The 19405-nt window shown below is 41.3% G+C and overlaps 1 protein-coding gene across 4 annotated transcripts in view; it reads right to left on the minus strand.

Annotated features, from left to right (window-relative positions):
• Window positions 1–19331, minus strand: part of H4C16 (H4 histone 16) — a 31946-nt gene extending 12615 nt beyond the window's left edge. Inside the window, exons 1-2 of one of the 4 annotated variants that reach the window (XM_063786375.1) lie at window positions 15012–19331; window positions 14040–14111 (exon numbers count right to left, since the gene is read on the minus strand). In XM_063786375.1, coding sequence (XP_063642445.1) covers window positions 15905–16363 — 459 coding nt within the window. In that variant the 5' untranslated portion in view covers window positions 16364–19331 and the 3' untranslated portion in view covers window positions 14040–14111; window positions 15012–15904. Of the gene's footprint in view, window positions 1–14039; window positions 14312–15011 lie in introns of those variants that run through there. The other 3 variants (XR_008538244.2, XM_063786377.1, XM_063786376.1) reach the window with 3 other exon arrangements.
• Between the last annotated feature and the right edge of the window lie 74 nt (window positions 19332–19405).

Below are 19405 nucleotides of genomic sequence, written 5' to 3' on the forward strand. Positions count from 1 at the left end.
TATCCATTGCTTATAAATATGTTTGAAAATTCTCCCAAATATAAACAAATATGCCGTTCCATGTGAATATATTTGCATATAATATAATATATGCTAACACATTATTAGCATATATTACATGCTCATCAGTGATGACCTCTGAGTGCTGTATTTAGGAGGCTTTTAAAATTTGTTTTTTCGTGTGTGCTTTTTCTATATATTTTGCCATTTCCCCCATTAAATAACCACTGCTTTTGTAATGAGAAAATAGCTACAAAATTGGGTTTTTAAAATTAGGTCATTGATAACCTTAGAGTAATTTCAGTATGTTATAAGTGTGGAAGATTTTTAAATTTGTTTGAGTAGTGAGTGTGACTGGAAGCGGAGGCAATGAGGCAATGAGACTGCGCTTCAGAGCATCTGGCAGTAAGGAGCACTAGTGAGAAACAAGGGTAAGTTTTGGGGAGGTCAGATTGAGGGAAAAGAAGATGGGGACCAGGCGTGATGGCTCACACCTGTAATCCCAGCGCTTTGGGAGGCCGAGGCGGGCAGATCACGAGGTCAGGAGTTCAAGACCAGCATGGCCAACATGATGAAACCCCGTCTCTACTAAAAATACAAAAAATTAGCGTGGTGGCGGGTGCCTGAAGTCCCAGCTACTCGGAAGGCTGAGGCAGGAGAATCACTTGAACCCAGGAGGCGGAGGTTGCAGTGAGCCAAGAACGTGCCCCTGCACTCCAGCCCAAGTGACGGTGTGAGACTCCGTCTCAAAACAAACAAACAAACAAAAAAAAACCGATGGGATATGAATATATTTGGAGGATAATGGGGAAAAACATTTGTACATAGATTAAGGTTATCTAGAGATATAATATCTTTTCCTTAGCCACGTACCTTTGTATATAGGTTCAAAGGAAATGGAAAATGCAAACTACTGTGCTCTTAATACATAATAGAACATGTATAAACATGATGAAGTGTTAGAAGGTTGCATTAGGGTTCCCCAGAGACATGGAATCAATAAGATAAAGGCCAAAGAACTATCGTGGGGGGTCTTCTTTATTTGTTATCATACTCTTCCCTTATGTTTAAATCTTTACTGATACATAATAATTGTACATATTTAGGGGGTACATATGATGTTTTGATATGTGCGTGTTTAGATTTTGATATTGAGAACAAAAGAGAGAATGGAGGGCGTCACAAGCAGTGTTTGTCACAAATAACATCGTGATAAAACCAAAAATAAAAAGAAACAATGTGTAATGATAAACTCAGGGAAATTAGAATATGCATCACCTCAAGCATTTACCATTTCCTTGTGCTGAGCACATTTCAAATATTCTCTTAGCATGGGACTCTTAGCTGACCTCAGAATCTACAGTACCATGGAACACTAGACTTCTGAGAAAAAAAAAAGAGACTGAAATATCATTAAGATAGCATTTAACAGATAGCATGAAGAAAAGATAGTCATAGCGTGCAAAATTTCTTAGCTTCTGCAGAGCTTATAGCTTGCAGTGAACGCCAACTTCTCAGACAATTCCAGCTGAGTGGGGCCGTGGGGCAGCTCTTCTGAGAGAGTCCGCCCCAGCATCCGTCCGCCAAGGATTTATTGAAAGGGCTTGTTAAACCACAAACATCCACTAGATGGCTTTTTTGAGGTGGGGTCGTGAGACACCTGTGGCCTTGTAAAAGCGCTCAAACTGCATTCTCAGCAGGGTGTTTTCAGTATTCCTTATCACACCACGGACTCCACTCCCTGTCCTGTTTTCAGGGTCAAGGAGTTTCATTCTCATGCACAAAGAACATACACACAGTGCCTCGGTATTTTTCCATGCCCCAACCTCAAATGTCATGTACATAAGCTTTAATAAGTTGCCGTACACCCCCACAGCTTCTATTACCCACATAACTCATCTAAGGAAAACTCTTTTAAAAGGGCTATTCAATCGAAAAATAAATCAGAACACAGACTTCAAAATCAGAGAAGATGAAGAGAACAAATAGTGAGCAATGATTCATCTGTTTTATATATAATTAAGTCTGAGTAGATAATGATATAGTGACTGGGAATTCGTAATGTAAATGCTAAATAAAGATGCTTGAAATAATAGAGGCACTCGGCAAGAGAAATCATAATAACAGTCTAGAATTGAAGTGCTAATCTCCCTAAATCTTTGAAGTTGACAGGGGATACAGAGAAAGGAAACGGAAGTGATGAAAAGATGTCAACTTGAGAGTAAAGATGGAAGGTGGGGAAGTAAATATTCTGGAAGTCTCTACTTTCTGAGGTGGGAGAAGTAGTGATGTGGCTGGATGTACAATAACTGGTATTTCATAAAAGACCAAAGAAATGTAGTTTGACTATGCATGCCGCGAAAGAGAATGTAACAACCAATGAAATAGAAAAATACAGTATTACTTCTAAATTAACCAAGAAAAAAAGAGGAATACATATTCTACCATTTTGGTATCACTTCGGGGAAATTAGTAACAGAGAGCTGAAATAACAGGGGCTTAAACATAAAAGTTTACTCTTCCCTCATGTACAATATATCTGAAGGTAGAACTACCTAAGACTGATGCAGTGGCCTCATGATTTCATCAATGTCCAGTTTCCTTTTATCTTTTTTGTTCCGATATCATTAATATTCAGTTTCCATCTTCAGTGTCATCTTATGAATGCTATATGGCCATTATTACTTCCATATTCCAAGCAGGAAAAAGGAGGAAGACTGAAGCACAAAGCTTCTCTCGTCTGTGTCACCCTCTGCAAGGAGTTTGCAGTTGGACTGGAAAACCCACATTTCCCACGGAGTGCTTTACCACTCTCAGTGGAACTTAGGTTCTGATACTGAGAACAAAGGAGAGAATGGACAATGAAGGGATCACTAGCAGTTTTCGTTACAAATAGTATCTTGAAAAAACCTTAACAATAAGGTGAGGTGTGGTGGCTCATGCCTGTAATATCAGCACTTTGGGAGACCGAGGTGGGCAGATTGCTTGAGCCCAGGAGTTGGAGACCAGCCTGGGCAACATGGCGAAACCCTGTCTCTACAAAAATATACAAAAAATTAGCCAGCATGGTGGGACGTGCTTGTAGTCCCAGCCACTCAGGACGCTGAGGTGAGAAGATCACCTGAACCCAGAAAGTCGAGGCTGCAATGAGCCATGATGGTGCCACTGCATTCAAGCCTGGACGACAGAGTGAGACCCTGTCTCAAAAAATAAATAAAAGCAAAAGAAACAATAGAAAAACACAAGAAGGAAGGAAAAATCATATTTACAGTTTTTAAATGTGAACGAACTGAATTCTCTTATTAAAAGATAAAGACCACCAGATTAAATGAAAAATACAAAACCACTTAAGTTGCTTAGAAATACAATTGTAACGAAATTGTTTTACAAAAAGGCTGAACACAGGAAGCACCTTCCCCAGTTTCTTCATCTTATTCTTCAAAGGGTAAACGAGAGTTCAGAGCCGATGATGATGACAATGAATAAAGACAACACAAAAATGTAGATATTTAATTGAAAAATATTAAGTATTTCCTTTTCATATATCTAGAGCAGCTAATTCAATGGTTTTTCAAATTACAAGATTAATATATAATTTATCTCTAAGACAATTTGCTTTTCATCAAATTTCACAAATCCCATTTAAAAATGTAAGACAGCACAATAAATATTGTGGAAAACTTATTGATATGCATTATGTCTTGGTCTGTTCTCTGTTGATTATAACAGAATAACTGAAACTGGGTGATTTATAAAGAAAAGAATTTTTTTTTTTTTTTTTATGAGACAAAGTCTCACTCTCACTCTGTCACCCAGGCTGGGGTGCAATGGCGCAATCTCGGCTCACTGCAACCTCCACCTCCCGGATTCAAGCGATTCTCCTGCGTCAGCCTCCCGAGTAGTTAGGATGACAGGCACCTGCCACCATGCCCAGCTAATTTTTATATTTTTAGTAGAGATGGGGTTTCACCATGTTGGCCAGGCTTGTCTCAAACTCCTGACCTCAGGTGATCCGTCTGTCTAGGCGTCCCAAACTGCTGGGATTACAGGCATGAGCTGCTGTGCCTGGTCTAGGAACTTATTTCTTACAGTTATGGAGTTATTAAATTTCAACAGGAGTTTTGGAAGAGACAAATATTAAAACCATAGCATACTATTATAACTTTTAAGATTGTAAGAGTGCTGTTTGTATTTTGGGATATTATGATTTGATTGAGTTTATAGGGAGGAATTTAGTGGTAAATTATTTTATAATTACAAAAATATGTACATAGGATTTTAGATTTCATAATGAATAAATTTATTATCAGACAATGATCATAATCATGATTAATTCAATGCCAGTTATTAAGAAACTACTTATTGGGTGGGCTGGGTGTGGTGGTTCAAGCCTGTAATCCCAGCACTTTGGGAACCCAAGGTGAGTGGATCATGAGGTCAGGAGTTCAAGACCAGCATGGCCAAGATGGTGAAACCCTGACTCTACTAAAAATACAAAAATTAGCGGGGCATGGTGGTGGGCCCCTGTAGTCCCAGCTACTCAGGAGGCTGAGGCAGAGAACTGTTTGAACCTGGAAGGTGGAGGTTGCAGAGAGCCGAGATCGTGCCACTGCACTCCAGCCTGGGTGACAGAGTGAGACTCCGTCTCAAAAAAAAAAACAAAAACTACCTATGGGTAATTAAAACATCAGCTTATAAATGTTGCAAAGGAATTATAGGAAAAACACATAATCTACATTTAAAATAAAGTATGTAATGAGAGGCTTTGAGTTGTCAGAAGGAAGTGTGATATGGTTTTTCTGTGTCCCCACCCAAATCTCACCTTGAATTGTAATAATCCCCATGTATCAAGGGCAGGGCCAGGTGGAGATAATTGAATCACGGGGGCGGTTTCCCCCATACTGTTCTCATGGTAGCGAATAAGTCTCACGAGATCTAATGGCTGTAGAAATGGGAGTTTCCCTGCACAAACTCTCTTTGCCTGCTGCCATTAAGACGTGACTGCTCCTCCTTCACCTTCCGTCATAATTGTAAGCCCCCCCCACAGCCATGTGGAACAATGAGTCAGTTAAACCTCTTTCCTTTGCAAATTACCCAGTGTTGAGTATGTCTTTATTAGTAGCGTGAGAATGGACTAATACAATAAATTGGTACTGGGAGTGGGGTGCTGCATAAAGATACCCAAAAATGTGGAAGCAACTTTGGAATTAGGTAACAGGCAGAGGTTGGAACAGTTTGGAGGGCTCAGAAAAAGACAGAAAGATGTAGAAAAGTTTGGAACCTCCTAGAGACTTGTTGAATAGGTTTGGCCAAAATGCTGATAGTGATATGGACAATAAAGCCCAGGCTGAGGTGGTCTCAGATGGAGATGAGGAACTTGTTGGGAACTGGAGCAAAGGTGACTCTTGTTATGCTTTAGCATAACAAGCAGTGGCACTTTGCCCCTGCCCTAGAGATCTGTGGAACTCTGAACTTGAGAGATGATTTAGGGTTTCTAGTGAAGAAATTTCTAAGCAGCAAAGCATTCAAGAGATTATTTGAATCCTGTTAAAAGCATTCAGTTTTATGTATTCACAAAGATATGGTTTGTAACTGGAACTTATGTTTCGAAAGGAAGCAGAGCATAAAAGTAGAAAATTTGCAGCCCGACAATGTGATGGAAAAGAAAAACCTATTTTCTAAGAAGAAATTCAAGCCAGCTGCAGAAATTTTCATAAGCAATGAGGAGCCAAATGTTAATCACCAAGACAATGGGGAAAATGTTTCCAGGGCATGTCAGAGGTCTTCAGGCAGCCTCTCCCATCACAGGCCTGGAGACCTAGGAGGAAAAAGTGGTTTCGTGGGCTGGACCCTGAGCCTTGTTGCTTTGTCCTTTCTCAGGGCTTAGTGCCCTGCGTCCCAGCCATGGCTAAAAGGGGCCAACATACAGCTCAGGCCATTGCTTCAGAGGGTGCAAGCCCCAAGTCTTGGAGGCTTACATGTGGTGTTGGGCCTACGGGTGCACAGAATTGAGGTTTGGGAACCTCTGCCTAGTTTTCAGAGGATGTGTGGAAATGCCTGGATGTCCAGGGAAAGGCATGCTGCAGCAGCATAGCCCTCATGGAGAACCTCTGCTAGGGCAGGATAGAAGGGAAATGTGTGGTGGGAGCCCTGACACAGAGTCCCCACTGGGGTACTGCCTAGTGGACCTGTAAGAAGAGGGCCACCATCCTCCAGACCCCAGAATGGTAGATCCACCAACAGCTTGCACCACATACCTGAAAAAGCTGCAGACACTCAAAAACGCTAGATGGGAAGGCAGCCATGAAGGGGGCTGTGCCCTACAAAACCACAGGGGCAGAGTTGCCCAAGACCATGGGAACCCACCTTTGCATCGACATGACCTGGATGTGAGATGTGGTCAAAGGAGATCATTTTGGAGTTTTAAGATTTGACCACCTGCTGGGTTTTGGATTTGCATGAGGCCTGTAGCCCTTTTGTTTTGGACAATTTATCCCATGGAATGGGTATATTTACCCAATGCCTGTACCCTCATTGTATCTAGGAAGTAACTAACTTGCTTTTGATTTTACAGGCTCATAGGTGGAAGGAAATTGCCTTGTCTCAGATGAGACTTTGGACTGTGGACTTTGGAGTTAATGCTGAAATCAGTTAAGACTTTGGGTGACTGTTGGGAAGGCATGATTGGCTTTGAAATGTGAGGGCATGAGATTTGGGAGGGGCCAGGGTGGAATGATATGGGTTGGCTGTGTCCCCACCCAAATCTCACCTTGAATTGTAATAATCCCCACATTAAGGTTGAGGCCAGGGGGAGATAATTTAATCATGGGGGCAGTTTCCCCCATACTGTTCTTGTGGCAGTGAATAAGTCTCATGAGATTTGATGGTTTTAAAAATGGGAGCTCCCCTGCACAAGCTCTCTTTGCCTGCTGCCATATAAGACGTGACTTTGCTCCTTCTTCACCTTCCACCATGATGTGAGGTCTCCCCAGCTATGTGGAACTGTGAGTCAAACATCTTTTCTTTATAAATTACCCAATCTTGGGTATGTCTTTATTAACAGCATGAGAACAGACCAATACAAAGTGTGAAAGTGTTGGGTGCTTGAAGGATGGAAGAGAATAGGTACAGAAAGAGAGAAATGTCAAGGACACATCTGTCACACTTGGAAATTTTACCAAGGACCTCCAAACCAGATTGCAAACTCTTGGTTTTCCATTTGCCACAACTGTGTCAAGTCACTGTAACTCCAGTGATACCCTTAATAGTCCTGGTTTGACCTTTGGTTGCATGAGTAAGTTACATCTTGTACTGACTTCGTAATGTGGCTCTAACTATTCACAGACCTTGAAAAATAGAATATAGTAGTCAATGTTCAGCTAACTTAGAATGATAGACATGAAAGATAAACTTAATACTCAATCTGACTATACCAAAGGAAAAAATGTCAGTTTCACTAGTAAATCTTGATACAAGGAAGTGGAAGAACTATATCTGTATTCGTTGCATAAAAGTTATGACACATAAAAGAGATTTGAATTTAGTCTTTTCACTAATCATAAATAAAGCACAAAGAAGATAACTTAGACCATTATAAACACGTTGCTTTTTATTTTACTAAGTTCTTTACATATGCTGTCTCACTGAATAAAACAACAATCCTGCTAATTAGATGGTATTATCATCATTCTACAGAGAAGACTAAAGAGAGGTTTAAGTGGTCTGCCCATGTTTACACTAGACACTGTCAGAACAAAGCCTCAAATGCAGATTTTCTAACACCAGGTCCAGTCTTACCCATAATACACCACACTGCACACCAACCAAGTTTTCTTGAGGTCCATGGAGCAATTGAAAATATGTCTAAAACATCTGGGGGTATGTGCAATGGGGAATAATGGTGTTGGATTATTTTACTAGACTTTCAAAGGAATTCATAATTTAAAAAAAAGCTAAGAACCACTGACCTATACTGTAAGTTCCCTGAAATAAGGAACTTATTTTGTTTTATTCTTGTTTATACCCCAGCATTACTATAATGCCTAGCACCACTATAATGCCTAGTACCAATATAATGAAAGGTGGTAAGGACTTATAAATTTGTGGATGAATCAATAGAATATGCCATATAATTTAAGATATTTTTCTGATGTTATTTGTATAACATGAAATTGTTCTGATAATTTGCTTCCCCCTGAATTATATAATAATCTATATAGATATTTTATACATTATTCCAAATAACCCAAATAAAGTTCTTAAAATTTGGGGGAGATAAACATTTTAATTAGATCATCAGTGTATTTGGCTGCAGGAGCCAAACAGCACCTGAGGTAAGGTTAAAAAAAAAAATTAGAATTCAATTTAATTGATATCCAAAGGACAAAAAGAGTTATTCACATTGATAAAAGGTCCAACCTCTAAAGAAGGCATGGTTTAAATAATAACTCTCACATTTTATAAAATAACTATGATTTAAAATATGATACATTGACAGAAACAAAAACATAGCAGGGGAAAACAAGATACTATCAGGCACATATATATCAGGTAGACAAAAACCAATGGTTAGTTTTTACTTTCAAAATACAATTAACAACACTGAATACAGCTATAAGTTGATTGTTGTATTTTGAAGCATATACCATGCTTTCTTGTTCAGGAACCATGAAATGGTTTCAAATATTGGTCACAAATAAAACTTCAGTAATATCCAAAATGAAGAAATTGCTCAGGTCACATTCTTTAGTCCAAATTTATAACTAGAAATTAATACTGACAATTAAAACAGGAAAACATTTCAACTACCTAAAATATTAACCTCTTCAATAAGTGAGTTAAGATGAAGTAAAAATAAAATCATAGATTACTTAGGAAGTAATAAAATACACTATAACATTTTAAGAGTTTATATGTGGCTAAAGCTATAAATAAATACACACCCATAAATTATGGTGTTATTAATTTAATTTTTGAGACAGGGTCTTGCCTTGTCACCCAGGCTAGAGTGCAGTGGCTCACTGCAGCCTTGACCTCCCGGGCTCAAGTCATTATCCTACCTCAGCCTCCCAAGTAGCTGGGACTACAGGCACATGCCACCATGTCCTGCTAGTTTTTGTATTTTTTTGGTAGAGACAGGGTTTCACCATGTTGCCCAAGCTAGTCTCGAACTCCTGGGCTCAAGTGATCCACCCATCTCAAACTCTCAAAATGCTGGGATTTCAGGTGGCGCCACCACGCCAGGCCAATGGTGTTATTTTAAAAACAAAGAATCTAAAATGAACTGAGGAGAAAAGAAGAAATGCAAAAAAACAAAAAAACAAAAAAAAACAAAAACAAAAACATAAAAATTAAAAAAGGTTAGAATATAAGAAATAACAATAGAAATTATTAAACATTTCTAAAAGGATAAATTGATAATTTCTTGAAGAAACTAACAGACAAATTTCTGAAAAAATATAATCGGAAGATAAAACAAAATTAGAAATGAGCAAGGTGGGCCGGGCGTGGTGGCTCATGCCTGTATCCCAGCACTCAATAGGTGGGCGGATCACCTGAGGTCAGGAGTTTGAGACCAGCCTGGCCAACATGGCGAAACCTCGTCTCTACTAAAAGTACAAAAATTAGCCGGGCATGGTAGCGGGCGCCTGCCAGCCCAGCTACTCAGGAGGCTGAGGCAGAAGAATAGCTTGAACCTGGGAGGTGGAGGTTGCAGTGAGCTGAGATCGTGCCACTGTACTCTATCCTGGGTGACAATAGGGAAACTCTGTCTCAAAAAATAAAAAAAGGAAATGAGCAAGGTGACAGACATGAGTTTTTTTAAGGAGTTTTTAATATTAGAAAATACCATGTGAGTATAAATTTTCTCTAATAATTTTTTTGATAAAATATATGGCTTTAAAGGGAAGTATAAATACCAGATTTAACATAGATAAAAGTTGTAAGTCCAAACAGACAAAAATAAAAATAGTGAAAGAACCTGAAAATATAACCAAACATCATCTCCAGGGCAGGAACAGGTAATTAATATAGCGCATAATTTTTAGAAAACAGAAATACATGAAAAGCAACTCAGTTTATTTTATTAAAACGTTACCATAGTATCTAAATATATAAGAATTTTCCCCAAAACTTTATTTTATTTGTTATTTTTGAGATGAGGGTCTCACTATGTTGCCCATGCTGTTCTTGAACTTCTGGGCTCAAGTAATCCTCCCACCTTGGCCTCCCTAAGTGCTGAGATTACAGGCATGAGCTACTGCACCCAGCCAAATTTCCCTAAAACTTTAATGTTTTATTCAAAATTTTAGGTCAGAAGTTCCTTCTTTCAAGGAATTTACAGATAGGGAAGACATATGAATCAAACTATAGTTAGTGAAATACACTTCCAGCAGTCTGGCAAACACTATCTGAATAACCCTTCCAGGGTTGAGAAACGGGAACAATTACACACTGTTGGTGGGAATGCAAATTAGTTCAGCCTATGTGGAAAGCTGTTTGGAGATTTCTCAAAGAGCTAAAAATGGAATTATTATTTACCCAGCAATCCCATACTGGGTATATACTCAGAGGAAAATAAATCGTTCTACCAAAAAGACACCTGCACTCATATGTTTACCACACCACCATTCACAATAGCAAAGGCATGGTATCAACCCAGGTACCCATCAATGGTGGACTAGATAAAGAAAATGTGGTACATATACACCATGGAATACTATACAGCCATTAAAAAGAATGAAATCCTGTCCTTTGCAGCAACATGGATGCAGCTGGAGGCCATTAGCCTAATCAAATTAATGCAGAAACAGAAAAACAAATACTGCATGTCCTCACTTGTAAGTTGGAACTCAACATTGTGTACACATGGACACAAAGATAGGAACAATAGACACTGGTGTAAAAAAAAAAAAAAAAAAAAGTAGAGGTTCCTCTTCAAAGACTTTCTTCCCCATCTAATTAGGAATAAACAGTAACTTTCCTTAGAAGCAAAATTTATTCAAAGACCTGTGCCAACATTCTTAAATATCTGCTAGCTGTAATAAAGAAATCAATGTACTTTATGTTATCTCCCACAATTTAGCCTAAATATTTGCCCTGGCATGCTTATACTGGTCCAAGCAAGCATTAGGTCATAGCCTGTTCCTCTTCCTTATTTGAAGGTGTTTTTACCTTTCTCAGCATTCCACAAGTTACTTCCTCCTTCCTTTGTTCTCCTCTGCCTTTGCCTCTTTTAAAAGGTTCTAAGTTGCTAGCCAATCAGGACAAATACAGAATGTGAGGTCCCGTTCCAGCCAGTGGAAATCGGACACAGCAGTAGTGTGGACGCATCAGGTTATAAATGACCCTGTCTCCTTTGTTCTGTGTACTCTGGTGACAAAACTGCTAGCGAGTGTACCCTTTCTGCAGAAAGTAAAAATGGCCTTGCTGAAGAAATTAAATTTATGTTCAAGTGCTATTTCTTTACGGCACTGGGGAACAAGCATTTCTAACACTGGGGATTCATGGGAAGGGAGGGAGTGGGGCAAGGGTTGAAAAACTAAAAAACTACCTATCGGGTACTATGTTTGCTACTTGGGTGATGGGGTCATCAGAAGCCTGAACCTCAGCATTATGCAATACTCATGTAACAAACCTGCATGTGTATCCCTTGAATCTTAAAAAAGATAAAAATATTAAAAAAATAAATCTAGGGTTACACTGGAGAATAAGCCTTGGGAATAAGTTGTAAGAAGTAAAACTTGACTCTACTAATAGCCTAGGATACTCAAACAGGGCTAAAGTGGCCCCAGTCCATAGCAGTATGTTACCCGAAAAAAACAAGCAAATGCTAATTCTCTCTGGAGGCAGCATGCTCAATTTAGTTTCTGACTCCCACAGATGACCTTCAACCACATATAAGTTCAGAATAAAAATGCTAAACATATGAAGACACAAGTATTGATGTGTCAGCAGAGAAAACATTCGCTGTAAACCACTGTTAAGTCATATTGGATTTATCTGTTAATTTTGACTGCAAAATATTTCACCATAATTTATTCATCCACTCTCGTCAATGGGCATTTGGTTTGTTGTTGCTATTGTGAGCAGTTCTACTAAGAACTTTAATGACCATGTCTCCTGGGGCATTCATGCTATCATTTCCTTTAGGTAAATACCCAGAGGTGGAATTGCTGCTTGAGCATATATGTGAATCTATCTTAAACTTCACAAGATAATGCAAACCCTTAGTTTCAAAAATAATTGAAACAATTTATACTCCTACCAGCAATATAAGAGATTCTGTGTAACATTTGTTAATTTTTGTCAATCTACTGAGTCCAAAGTTGTATTTCATTGTGGTCTTTTTTTTTTTTTTTTTTTGAGAGAGAGAGAGAGAGTCTTGAGTGCAGTGGCTGATGTCCGCTTACTGCAACCTCTCTCTCCAGAGTTCAAGTGATTCTTGTGCCTCAGCCCCGGAGTAACAGGGATTACAGGTGTGTACCACCATGCCCAGCTAACTTTTTGTATTTTTAGTAGAGACAGGGTTTCACCATGTTGCCCAGGCTGGTCTCAAACTCCTGTCCAAGTGATTTGCCCACTTCGGCCTCCCAAAGTGCTGGGATTACAGGCATGAGCCACCACACCCAGCCTCAGTGTGGTCTTGATTTGTAGTTTCTTGATGACTGATCAAGCTGAACATCTCTTCTTACGCTTATTGGCCATGTTTTTCCAGTCTTTTGCCCATTTTTCAATAGGCTTGTTTGAACTTGGTTTCAATTTTTATTCAACTAGTTGCCTAGTTCATTGCATTATTCTTGGACAAAGGACAAATTAAATATACAACATTAGGAGATTCTCCAAATACACCCTGCCTGGAAAATACTCTGGCATTTGTTTATGCTGCTTTTCCCCCAAATTTGGTGTGGCCTTCTTCAATGGGTCATTAGCTCAGAACAGATGGCACCTGTGCTCTTTGAAGATACCCATACACTTGGCTGACAAAATTTGTCCTTTTGTATACCAATAGCATTTGATTTATACCACTCTATTAGAGCAAACCACGTGTACAACTACATGTCTTTCCCCTTTCTCTCCTAGAAAAATAAGAGTTTCTTGATGGCAGTAACTTGCTCATTTATCTCTGAATATTCAAAATATGCTTGGAAAAGAGGCATTAAATAAATGTTCAAAATTCAAAAGGGATGACTTTGCTACAGGATCAAATTTCAATGCATTCCATTCACTTTACATTTTATAATTCTTATTTTATGTAGAGATGGGGTCTCACTATGTTGGCCATGCTGGTCTCAAACTCCTGGCCTCCAGCAATCCTACTGCCTCAGCCTTCCCAAAGTGCTGGCATTATAGCCACCCCCACCCCGCCCCCCTCATTCACATTTTAAGTGAGGCATTACAGAGTTTTAAATCAAGTTCTTTAACATTTTTAGTAAGCAATTTTACTATTAATAGTAAACTTCAGAAAATCTTGATCGTTTTCAGTTTGAGACATTCTGTTCAGTTATTGAACCGTGTGACCCAGTTTTGGTTTGGAAGATATGATTACTGTCAGGACTGGGTACTTACTATATCATAGGACTCACAGTCACAGACAAAAATATTTCTTGGGTTTAGATAATTAGGTTATATTTTATAAAGAACAAAACACAAACAAAAAAATAACTATGCTACAAGGGAAAATATAAGTTCTATTCTAATCAAAGAATTGAGACCACTACAAAAATAAAATAAAAAAACAACCCAAAACCATGAAATATTTAAACAATTCCATATAAGTTAAATACTTAAGGAAGAGTTTTAATTGTCATACAAATATCTACAGTATTTCTATCCTCTGTGGGGGCCCTAACTTTCATCCTTAATTAATGTGAAACCCAAAATCACTCATTTGGTCATGCAACAAATATTGAGGGCACGAAAGTATGCCAGACTCTATTTCTTTTAAGTAACTCAATTTTTGACTTGCATTAAAGAAAATTGAACTTCTCCGAGTGTCTCACTGTCTTAGAAATTAAACTAACACCAGTATTGTGTACTCACTTGAAGTCTTTATGGAGTAGGAGAAAGTACTTAGAAATGACACGTCAGCAAAAAGGAACAGGGGAGCCTTCCTGGCAGAAGAGGAGGCAAATGTCAAGATCAAGCGGTGCGGAATCCTTCGCCAGCTGGGTTCAAATCTTGACTCCAGTTCTTTAACCCCTGGGGCTGGGAAACTCCCTTAGAGTGACTTCAGCCCACCGCACCAAGGAAGCTAAATGACTTCTCCATGTTTAGAATAGCTAGAGCAAGACCAAGCGTGGTGGCTCACGCCTGAAATGCCAGCACTTTGGGAGGCGGAGGCGGGTGAATCACTTGAGGCCAGGAGTTCAAGACCAGCCTGGCCAACATGGTGAAACCCGTATCTACCAAAAAAAAAAAAAAAAAAAAAAAAAATACAAAAATTAGCCGGGCGTGGTGGCGCAGGCCTTTAATCTCAGCTACTCGGGAAGCTGAGGCAGGTGAATCGCTTGAACCCGGAGGCGGAGGCGAGATCGTGCCACTGCACTCCAGCCTCGGTGGCAGAGCTAGACTTGGTCTCGAAAAGAAAGGAAAAAAGAAAAGGTAGAGAAGGGGCAGATTAGTTAACGCGGCATGGATCACACCGCATCCTGGGGTGCCAAGCCTAATGAGAAGTTAGGAAGGACAGAGCCAGGAGTAGAGCGAGGCTGTTATACGGAGCTTTACCGGAGGCCGGGGCGACCCCTACGGCCTGCACGCAGGCTGATCACCAGGTCTTCCGCCCCCTACCCTCGCCTACTGGAAAGTGTGCTTAACTGGTAGCACCAGCCCCACCTTTCTCCAAGACCCTCACTACACCCCGGGAGTACCGGGTAGGACCACGCGCTTGGTAATCCCACAGCTGTCTCTCTTACATTCTCACTGAACTTATTAGAACCTAACCCGCCGCCCGTTTCCCTTCTAGACCCCCAGGCTGCTCTGAACAGGGCCTTTACTCGGAAGCCAGGGCTTACCTCCCGGCTGCGATAGGGTTATTTGTGATGGGCATGACACTGCTCGGAGCGGGGGATTCCCGGCAACTTGGCGACCTGCAGGTGATCTGGCCTTTCATGCGGGCGTGACCCCCACTGCCTGCCTGTCAACTCCACGCCCACCGCCAGGTGGCCGAGCAGGACGCCACCCGCTTGGCGTAGGCAACTTTACGCAGCTGGCTAAGCGGGAATCGCAGGGTGTCGCGAGTTTCGCCCGGCCGCCTTAATCTCAGCATCTGAGCTTGGTCACCTCTCACTCAACGTCAGCGATGAAGTAAAATAGTACGCGCCACACTAGAGCTGCATTCAGTAAGACTACGCGCCACACTAGAGCTGCTTTCAGCTTTCGGGCTTGCAGGTAGCGGCGTGCTGCGACCTCCCATTTCCTGCGACCTAGCAGGCCCTGCACACGCACGAACCGCCCTCTGACGCGTGACGCTCACCCCTGAAGGCCAGCAGGAAGTCACCTAAGCCCTGATTTACATGGAAGCCATCCGATACGTGCTTATGGGCCAACGACTCGCCGCTTAGAACACCATGACCAGTTCTAACATTAGGGCTTTGTAGAAGCACTCTTCTAAACAAAATCGGCAGTCTGGATTTTGGGAGGTCACTACTGCGCTGCGCGGCACCTCCAGGGTCGTACCTAAGCACAGGCGGAATCCCCTCCTTGAGGTCTAGTTCTCCCCGCGCCCGCCAACTCTAATCCCGAGCAGATGCTCGGGCCGCGAATGTCCCATTTCCGGTATCCGGAAAGCGGCATCAAAGGGCTGATATTTACCCGTTATGTAGGAAGTGTTAACAGCTCTTTCTGTAACAGTTTGGGGGCCCTGAAAAGGGCCTTTTGGAGTCTGTAGAGAAGCTGTGGGGACAGCTCAGCCGCCGAAACCATAGAGGGTGCGACCCTGGCGTTTCAGCGCATACACCACATCCATGGCCGTGACGGTCTTGCGCTTGGCGTGCTCCGTGTAAGTCACCGCGTCGCGGATCACGTTCTCCAGGAAGACTTTGAGGACTCCCCGGGTCTCCTCGTAGATGAGACCAGAAATGCGCTTAACGCCCCCACGTCGGGCGAGACGGCGAATCGCCGGCTTTGTAATGCCTTGGATGTTGTCCCGCAGCACCTTCCGGTGGCGCTTAGCGCCTCCCTTACCCAGCCCCTTGCCACCTTTACCTCGCCCAGACATTCTGAAAGCACAGCGCCTACTCAGTAGAAAATCGGGCCGCCCACTGTGATTGCTAGGCGCAGACCAGGGCTTATATTCTCTCGATGCGGACCTGTTTGAAAACATCAAAAAAGTGGGCGGAGCTCTAGGCCCCACCTCTGGAGACATGCTATAGTTATTAAGCCCAGGAAGCAGTCAGCGAAACCAGCCTGATTTTTTTGTTGTTTGCTCTTTTGGGAAAATTTTTTCTGATGTTTGGAGAAAGGTTCATGGTGATACGTTTTAAAGTTAAAACAGTATGAGCTAAAAGAATTTATATTGCCTTTTCTCAGCGCTTAAATAAAAGTAGGCCAGATCCTATGCACGTTCCTTGTTCTGTCCCTCCCTCCTTCTGTTTTTTCAAACGGAATTCCTGACTTACTATGAAACTCTATAAAAACCTGAAAAGCTTTACATCCGAGATTTCAAAGCAATTACTTAAAATTTTTCACACGTGGGTCTTCTAAAGACATAGTAGGGGGAGAGGACTTTTTTCTCTTTTACGGCCCTGCAGATAATTAAAATACTTTGAATTGAAAAAAGAAAGTCCAGCTTCCCGTCCCCCACCTACACTCCACCCTCACTTCCCCCCGACCCCCGCCATTCCCCTTTCAGCTGCTTCTGCGCAATTTGCAGGTTTTCCTGCCCTGCAAGAGCCTGTGTGCTTTTCAACCAAGTAACTTCCTGTGGTTATTTAGTTGAAATATTGTCAATGTCTTATGTCATTCAAATCTCAGGTTCTCATCTCACATTTTCCACTTAAAAATTCAAAGTTCTTGTAAAACAATGGATGCCACAATCATGACTTTGAATAATGATTTCTACTGCAAATCCCCTCAGGAGGTTCTGAATCCCTTCCTTTCTCAAGATAATCCCTGAACAAAAACGAAAGTTTCTGTAAGGTGTCACCGCTCTTCAAAGGTGTCAGGACCCTGTCTTCTCTAAAGGTTTTACTGTGTTAAAAAGCAGCTGTTATTTAGAGGATGAGTCATAAGTCTTTCCCAGGTAGTTAATTAGGATTCTGAGCAATGAATTTTAGTAAGTGGGGCTTCTTTGTCCCTGGTCTTGAAGATAAGCCTTTACAGCAGGAAGACTTTATGGTAAAATTTTGTTATATTTATAAATGCCTATAGTTTACATTTGTTTCAATCCATGCCCATCTTCATAACCCAAAAGGTATTTATTTTTCTTTTACTTTTTGTTAAAGATAAAAGAGTTGGAACACTGTCTTGAATGGCTGGAAAAAGTCCTGAATGGTCGAACTTCACTCATGATTTTAATATTTGACTCAGAGGGAAGAGGAAAAGTCTATCAGATCTTGAAGGGATAAGAATTATTGTAATGGGGCCGGGCGCGGTGGCTCACGCCTGTAATCCCAGCGCTCTGAGAGGCCGAGGAGGGCGGATTACGAGGTCAGGAGATCGAGACCATCCTGGCTAACATGGTGAAACCCCATCTCTACTAAAAATACATAAAAATTAGCTGGGCGTGGTGGCGGGTGCCTGTAGTCCCAGCTACTTGGGAGGCTGAGGCAGGAGAATGGCGTGAACCCGGAAGACGGAGCTTGCAGTGAGCCGAGATCGCGCCACTGCACTCCAGCCTGGGCGACAGAGCGAGACTCCGTCTCAAAAAAAAAAAAAAAAAAAAAATTATTGTAATGGTAAAATCGGTTGACATACTTAAACTTTCTAAGAAATCAAGACTAGAACATTTTCAAACTAGAAATCTCTTGCTTATTGGAATAAAAGAAAAAAATCGTGTCTAAAATAGTAATAAAAATTCCCCAAGATACAGGCAAAAATTTAAGCTAGTTTACGGAACTCATTCCAGGAACATTTCGTTAAAAACTGCATCAGAGATTTGTATGCCCATTTATTTGGTATATCTAAGAGTTATTGGATGCTTACTAACGTATTTAATTTTCAAAACACTTTGATACAGGTAGAGGAGTCAAATAACTTATCAAAGGTCACTGCTCAGTGGTAAAGTCAGGATTTAGGCTGAGGCAGACTGGCTCCGGAAAGACCGCCTAAACCATGACAATAGCTCTGAAGACATTTATTGAGTCCCCAGTATGGGTTCATCATTGTTCTAGGCAGTAATGACATATACATAAATATTTGAAAATGTTATTTCAATGAAGTCAAATCTTTATTCGGATAGTGAGAAGGTAAATTTGTTTTACTTTAAATGTAAATGAATCCACATAAAATGTTTATTTTAAAAAGCAAGCGTTCAACATTACATCACGTATCGGTGTTAACTGTGTTACTGAAAATGTTCACGTAAAAATGAAATGACCTCGATGAATTAGGAGAAAATAATTTTTAATTAAAACAAAACACTTGAAACACTCTTTTTGTTTCAAAAAGCATGGGTCCACAATTCAGGTATATAAGAATAAGCTGCCATTCTGACTTTAGTCTCTGGGCTCATTTACAAAGAGACCCGGGGGACCTCCACGTCTTCGCAGAGGACCCGATCCGCTGATCTGCGGCGCCCTGGCTTGCGGGGAGCAAGCCAAGGCCAAGACTTTGGCCTCTCCAATAAAACCTAGTGGCTCTTTGCAGGCCCATAGCCTCAAAGACAAAAGATATTTTGGCTAGGCGAGCTTGTTCCTCCCGTCAGCACAGGAAGCATTCACGTCTGGTCATCACTCTAGCTTCAAAGACTCAAAAGTGAACGATTGGCTGGCTGTGAGCCGCAGGACCCTGCGGGGAGACCAGGGTGGTCTCTACACTGTTGGGTAGCTAGCTGGAGGCAAGGCGCTTGTATAAGAAACAGCCCACGGACCCTGTCCTGGGCAGGCAGAATTCCGCGGACAGGCTGTTGTTTCGCCTAAGCAGCACGGGCTGCGGAGACAGAAACCTACCTGAGTAGTACGGTGTATTATATGAGAACATCCACTTAGCATAGCAACGTCTACGGACAACCCCTGTAGCTCTTCTTCTGGATTGTTTTCTGTTTCCAACCATGTTTTCTTATTTCCTACGAGTTTATGTGCTTGGGAGCGAGCGTGGTCGTGGAAAACCCGTAACCGCTAAATTCATCTGGGTCCCCAAAGACTGAGCCGGCTGGCCTCGTTATTTATGTGAGCGGCTATGTAAATGACGATTCGGAGATTGCTCTATTGATTGGAGAGAGCAGGAGGAGGCGGTCTCTCTTCCAGAG

Source organism: Pan troglodytes, chromosome 10, assembly GCF_028858775.2.
Source record: "Pan troglodytes isolate AG18354 chromosome 10, NHGRI_mPanTro3-v2.0_pri, whole genome shotgun sequence".
In the NCBI taxonomy this organism is placed as follows: Eukaryota; Metazoa; Chordata; class Mammalia; order Primates; family Hominidae; genus Pan; species Pan troglodytes.